The sequence below is a fragment of the Montipora capricornis genome, chromosome 9 (assembly GCF_036669925.1).
Source record: "Montipora capricornis isolate CH-2021 chromosome 9, ASM3666992v2, whole genome shotgun sequence".
NCBI lineage: Eukaryota > Metazoa > Cnidaria > Anthozoa > Scleractinia > Acroporidae > Montipora > Montipora capricornis.
Genome location: NC_090891.1, coordinates 19,886,319 through 19,893,818, shown reverse-complemented (window position 1 = coordinate 19,893,818; position 7,500 = coordinate 19,886,319). Strand labels below are relative to the sequence as shown.

Below are 7,500 nucleotides of genomic sequence, written 5' to 3'. Positions count from 1 at the left end.
AAAAATGCGACAAAAGACCTGTAAAGCTAAGGTCAATTTTAAACAAGAAAAATAACAATGCATCGCCTTCTCCAGACTGTCCACAATCTGAGAAATTAATAATGGAAGACAACTTATGGCGAGATCTGACTTGGAAGTACCAACAAAAATACCCTCCGAAAATACGAAATCAATGACAAAAGCAGATCAACTTCTCTCATCAGAACGCCGTTTAAGCCATGTCTCGTTGATTTGACCACCAATTATGTTGATGAATAAACACGTAGTGCTTCAATCTAAATGGACTGAGTGCATTTCAGTGCATTTATTACCCTGCGGTTTACTGTTTGTTACTCCGATTTTCCTCGCTCTTCTTCCTCGAAATATCGCAGCAAATTCTCTCCTGAACTGTGAATTCATGATTCCGTAAATGAAGGGATTTACACAGATTGCGAGTCCAACCATCACAGTGGCAAAGACATAGACTTCACGAGGAACCAAAATCTTCTCCCGGGAGCATTCCACGAGGATGACAACTGATATGGGCGTGAAACAGACTGTAAACGAGATAACGATCAAAGCTAACAAACGATTCAATCGAATCTCGTCCGGATTTACACGCGATTTGAACATTTGGGCATTGTGATTTCTAAGGAAGCGCCAAATCTTGAAATAACAGACAAAGATGACTTGGTAAGGTAAGAAAGTTCCGAAGACAGCAATTGGTATGACGAGGGAATAGCTTGCCGAGCTAAAATCGAACAAGCATAGAAGAAAGCCCGGATGAAACATGTTTGTCACCCCCGTCAAGTAGAAAAGGAGGGGCACCGCTGCTGTGGCAAACCAAGCGAAAAGAAGGGACAACAAGATCGTGGTCTTCGAGACCAGTCGACGATGAGTGTTCGGATAAACGACTGTTAAAAGTCTGTTCGCCGCAATCAATGCTAAAGTTACCAATGATGTGGTTCCGAGTATTACTGCCAGAGAAGCCTGAAGCCAACATGCCACGTTTCCAAAAATCCATCGCCCGAGAAAAGCTGAGACACAACATAGGGGCATCGCCAAAGTGGCAAGAATAATATCTTCTACTGCCAAAGAGACGATGTAGAAATTTGCAGACGTCCGTAGCCTGGGATTCCTGTAAAAGGCCATCAACACCAAAACATTACCCAGGATGGAAATTATGTTAATAATACAAAAAAGTGTGAATTCAACGACGACGAGAAGTGTGCGTCGATTGAGTAGCAGTTCGCTTAAGACTTCTTGTCTTTTGTCGGCTGTTTCAGACATAGCTTCCAGTTTTGTGGCGTTGTGGGCGAAAAAGCAAGGTATATCTCTGTTCAAGAAGGCGAAAAAAAGATGACCCTCTAGTAGTATACAAATAGCGGGGCCCAGAAAAAAATATTTTCCTTTACGCAAATTTAAGTGGTCTCCAGACGTGTTACCCTGCTCAAAGTTAAATAATGTTAATTAAATAATATTAACTATGGAACGCCGTATTGGAACGTGTTGCAAACAATACAATTACATGCCTAAACGTCAAAGATAGATGCCAAACTTTATATTTCATATGACAAGTTTCTCGTCACAATTGCAAACTTTCAATATTCATTCAAAACTTACGTTCGCATTATCTGTTTTTTTCATCATGACATTCTCCAAATAAACCGTATCCACCTGAAGGCGAAAAGTTAATTCGTATGCCACGTAACTTTATTTCGTATGGATGATGCACCGCACAACTCAATCTGGACGCATCTTGATTGATACATACCTGACATGGGAACTCCTCAGCGTATCTACCCTCGACCTCAAGCTTTGAAAGCTTTTTGCAAACATATAGCAAGGCAGGCGAAGAGAGGTTTTCGTCAGTATGACAGCTGTATATCTAGCGAGGTTGAAAAGATCTTGACCTCACCTACGGGTCAGAGTGCTTTGAGAAGCATTTATAAACACGTCTGCTGCGACGACAAAAAAGTGTGAATTTAAATACGACGAGAAGTGGGTAGTGGCCAAAACGCGGGGCCAGGGTCAGGGTCGGGGTGTCTTTTTTTTTTCCAAATTTTTTGTTTCAATGTTTGTCGTTATTTTCCTGTAATGTTATTTAACAATTATTCGCCTCAGGCTCAGTGATTATCGGTGAATATTCACCGAGACGAAGTCGAGGTGAATATTCACCGATAATCACTGAGCCTGAAGCGAATAATTGTTTTAGTATAAATACACAAGTGATTATTTCAAAAAAGAGAGAAAAAAAAAAAACATTTCATCGCGAAATCATCTTCACTTACAGTGGCAAACGACTACTGGCAGCCATTTTGTCCGTGGAGGTGATTATCAGCTGATAATCCGAGATAGCGAGCCAATGAGAGGACGCGATTTTGTATAATCACCTGTGTATTTATACTAAATTCGAATGTTCGGCATCTTCCCTTCATTTATTGTGGAAATTAGTCAAAAAAATATGGAACATACGCAAAGTGAGAGAATTTCAGACTAAAATTGTCCAGAGTTTTTGTGGGGAATATACGCTAACTCCTAGAGACACTGAAGGCTCGCTGAGCTCCACATTTTAAAATCACATTTTAATGTTTACTTCTTAAGCCCCGTTGACACGAGCAATTTTTATGTGACAACTTTTATGTGACAATTTTTATTTGCTCGTGTAGACGAGAGAAATTGGCCAATTTTTATGCGACAAATACATTTGCTGAAAAGCTGGCGTGTTAGCTTTTATGTGACAAATAAAAATTGTCATACACGGAAAATTGCTCGTGTAGACGACTCGTCACATAAAATGTGGCAAATATTAGTGGTCCCCAATCTTCCACTAAGAACGCGATCAAAATGCCGGCCTCCACGTCGACCAGCGCTGCTTCCAGTAGAGGAATGTATTGGCCAGATCGATTAATGACTTTGTTGCTAGAGACCGTCAGAGAAAAGGAGAGTCTCTGGAACACCAAAAGCGAGGCATACAAGAACCGAAACGTGAAAAAAGTACAGTACGATGAAGTACTGCAGTTAATAAGAGAAGAATTGCCAGACGTTGATTTCGTGCCTCGCCTTTGGGTGTCCAAAGTCATTACTGGCGCACTAAATTTCAAACTGTTGACAATTATTTGCTGTGCCATCTACATTATCAAATATTTGTCACGTAAAAATTGCTAGTGTAAACGGGGCTTTAAAAACCTTCTCCGCAATACAATTGAAACGAAACAGAACATAGCTACAGGCCACGATAGTCGTCACACAACGTTCTAATTTGCTTGTTTTCGCAAAATTGTTTTCAATGTTGTAGTGTTTTTTATAGTGATATTGAATTCGATCCCTTGATGTCCGAATAGAATTGACTAGTAAGTTCCCGTGCGACTCTGGCTTTACTACAAACCGTTTGTAGTAAAGACAGACAACAACATGACATCAACACGAACATACAAGCAAATGAGAACGTTGCGTGACGATCATCGTGGAACTGCGATTCTATTGTTTTTTCATCCAGAAATAAAAATTGCAATGCTATTTTAAAGTGTGGAGCTCAGCCAGTCTTCAGTGTTTCTGGCAGTTGGCGTATATTTCATAAACTCCAACTTCAGCATTTTCGGAAATTGTCTTAATTTCGAAAAACAAACTCCGATTTTCGGAAAGACTAAGTCAGATGCTCGAAAAATCAACTTCGATTTTAAAACACACAAAAAAGACAAAGTCCGATTTCGAGAAAAAAAATTCCCTATATCGATCCTAAGAACTTTCATAGCTTCCGTTTTTGACTAATTTCCACCATAAATGAAGGGCAGATGCCGGTCATTCGAAAACAACAGTATACAGGAGAATAACGACAAAAATTGAAACAAAAAAGATGGAAAAAAAAGGCACCTCGGCCCCGGCCCCGGTACTCCAAAATACTATATTGAAAAATTGAAAAATTTAAAGCTTTTCTCCTTCTGGGGGCATTTTTAGGTCACAATGAAAAAAGAGACAGTTTTTTGAAAGTGATTAATATTTTATTAACAGCAAATTTACACATTAACCACCTTTACTAAATATTTCTTCTTTTTTGCTTACCTTGAAAGAAATATTATAAAGTTCTTCAATAACTTTTTCATTTTTCATTAACACTGGATTATCATTAGTAGAATTTACAATTGTTTGAAGAAGATCAATGTAATCTTGTTTTTCTCTTTGCAGCTTTTCTTGTCATAACATTTCTTTAATAAATTTTATCTTTTCTTCCTCGTGTTCTTTCAAATAATTTAATCTATCAGTCTCAATCCCATCTAAATATCTTGTTTTATCCTCTTCAAGTTGTTTGAAATATTTTTCTTTTGCCAAAGTTGATTCAAGACTAAGATTGAACAGTTCGACTTTATGTAAACGAGATGCTTCCGTGAAGCATACACTGGGTTGCCTGTGATACGTGTTACAGAAAATCAGAAGGCACAGAATTGTGTGGTATTGAAATACAGCATTCCAGTCTCCGAAGAATAACAAATAAAAGAGAAGCGAGAAACATTGGCTTCTGGGCTGACATGTTGATAATTTTCAAGTTCCCTCACAACTTCTTTTCACCACAAGTGTGCCCTCTGAGCATATGACAACTTTGTAATACTAAAATTCACTGAAGTTAAGCCCTTTCGGGCGGGGTTAGTGTCTGGATGGGAGACCAAAACAATAAACCCCTAAGTTAATGATTCTACTGTGTCCACCAGAGAAATCTACTCAGTTCCACTACCCTCTCGATCCTAAGAAAATACGCGCAGAAGGCTCTATGCACAAAAATACCACTTACCAGGGGAGTGACAGGCAAGACTTTTACCGACACGGAAAAAAATACTAAGAAAAAAACGGAAATCTACCTCTTTTCCGACTGGGTTTGCTGGAATACTAACAACCAATCAAATTATGACAAACTTTTTGGCAAAAATTATATATGCAACAGTCTTTGAAAACATCTTTTAAAAGAAAGTTTGTCAAAAAGTTTAAACAAAACAAAAAAAGCAAAAAGGGAGAGATGGATAACACGAGCGTGGAGGGTTTTGTCCAAGGGGCCCGATCTTTTATGCTAGATGATAGTGTTAAATTTAGAGAAATTAAAATGTCGAGATTTTTATCGGCTCTTGAATTTTAAACTACACCAGTCAACTCCAGCTGGCTTACAGCGTTGGAGTAAAATACTTCCAATTGACAGTGCTTCGATCATGGGGAGAATGTTTTAAGATGTCATATAAAACATATAAGGAAACTAAGTTAAGAGAATTTAAATTTAAACTTTTTCACCGAATTGTAGTGACCAAAAAGGAATTGAAAAGATTTGGAATTAAAAGTGAAAGTGACTGCTTGTATTGCGGTGAATCAGATTCCATAGACCACACTTTTACTCGTCAAGTGGTGGGGTGGTTTAATGCCACAAACAATACCAGTTTCAATCCAGAACCTAAGGAAATAGTGTTTGGCTTGGCATGAGGCTGTGAGAAAGTTTAACTATACTTTTTTATACATGATGTATTACATTTAATCAAACACGCTAAAAGAGAGCTCGGTTATTTTATCTGAATTTGTTAATAAGATTAATTTTAAATACAAGGGAGAAATTTACATGATTTAATTTACTTTATTCGCCCTCTTTGATTAATCACTCAGTTCTCGTGCATGTCAGATCATTATTTGTATTTGTTTTCTTTTCTTTGTTTTATATATATGTATCTTGAGCAATGTAAACTTCTTTTATGTTAAATAAATTACAAAAAAAACAAAAAAACAGAAAACCAAAAAAAAAAAAAAAAAAAAAGCAAGGTGGCACATCGTAAGACCAACCCGGTGTGGCCAACACATCACGTATGCGCACAACCATTTCATCTGATCAATTAGCAGCCATGGGCAACTGTTTCAACCTTGCTGAGCCTTTAAGTGGCAGCTCCACACAACAGAACAATATTGGTATATTTCATTGGCTGTATAATGTCGTACTTTCTATTGTTTTCTGTGCTGAATCCATTGTTATCTTTCTTCATTCTATTGTTCTTTTGGCCAATCCTAAAGCCCGTTCAACGACATACGACACGACCCAGTGGTAAGCTGGGTTGGGAACAGCAAAGCCGTTCTCCCACGTCAAGCGTGCGGGAAGGTGGATCACCAAAATGAGTGAGATCGAATTAAATTTATTTGGATATCCTTTCCACTTTACATCGTTTCATTCCTCAGGCCGCTACACACGAGGATTTTTATGCTCCGGGAGCATACTCCAGGGGCACCTCCGTGTGTACCATCCAGTTCAAGGCTTATCCTCATCCTCGGGAGCAGAATTTCCACCCAGCAAAATGCTCCACGAACATGTAAAATATTTGGGAGCAAGCTGCCGGGAAAAATTGAGCAAATTTTAAAATGCTCCCTCGTGTGTACTGACACTTTTTTGCTGGGCGTGAATTAATACGGAAAATGCTAAACATTGACCGATCAGATTACCTAATGTTCTCATCCATAGATCCTTTGGAACCCTTGACTTGGTCTCAAAATTCAAAATGGTGTCTGAAAGATCTGCAACTGATGAGCTCGAGTGTTTAAAGCAAATGGATGCTGGAAAAAACGAGGAGGGTACTTTAGTGTTACGAATACACGACTTGTATGGAGACAACCTAGAGTTATATGATAAAACTTGAATCATATAAAGACTATGGAAGTAAAGTTGTGAGGAAGAAAGTCTTTGTAGCAATACTAGCCAAATTATCTATTACGCATGTCAAAAGCAAGTGGCACACACTTCTTTTTCGCCAAGAATCGTCATCATCATAATAATCAATTCTTCTTCTGACACTTAGACCTTAAGTAAGTCGCCTTGTTTAAGTTTAAAATAAATTCCAAACCCTTCCCTGTTGAAAATCAGCCGCCCAAAGCAATATGCTTTTGTGTGCTCCCTCGTGTGTTGTATAACGGGTGCAGGCACCCGCAGCATGCCCCGTCGACTCGGGAGTACTTAACGTGCAAAATGACCCGGAGCTCGAGCATGTCATGGGAGCAAACCCCCACGTGTGTATCGGCCTTTACTTTTCTTTATGACTTTCAATTCTAAATATTTCCTGATCTGTAATTTGCAATTCCTCTTCATAAAAACTCCCTTGTACGTCCGGTCCTCCCCCATCAAATTGACCAATTTATATGTGATGGGTTTTATTATTATTTCATTCACAACAAAAATTTCTTCTGTCCAACAGGCCATTTCCGAGTTTATGTATGCCTCATCTTCAAAGCGAGTCGAAGTGGAAGTTTTGTGCCGGTAATTAGTTCTACTTTACATATGAATGAAAATTAATTTTCGTAAGAAAAACTTCGCACTTAGACTCGCTTTGGAGAGGGGGCAGACGTGAACTCGGAAAAGGCCTATTTGGTGTGTAACCTATATCAAATGTTTTGCCTTTGTATTTTCATATTCTCACCTTATCAACAAATTTTAAATCAGGTTGGGCTCAGGAATTTTTTTATGAATCAAATCAAGGTTTTTACTTGCTCGCACATGGACTCGTTTTTATC

General features: G+C 38.5%; 1 protein-coding gene across 1 annotated transcript in view; it reads right to left on the bottom strand.

Moving 5' to 3' along the window:
- The window catches only part of LOC138016884 (melatonin receptor type 1A-like), a 1,854-nt gene extending 222 nt beyond the window's left edge, over positions 1-1,632 (bottom strand). The window contains exon 1 of the mRNA XM_068864051.1: positions 1-1,632. This exon is cut by the window's left edge and continues 222 nt beyond it. Within this exon, the coding sequence (XP_068720152.1) occupies positions 271-1,269 (999 nt within the window). The 5' untranslated portion in view covers positions 1,270-1,632 and the 3' untranslated portion in view covers positions 1-270.
- Between the last annotated feature and the right edge of the window lie 5,868 nt (positions 1,633-7,500).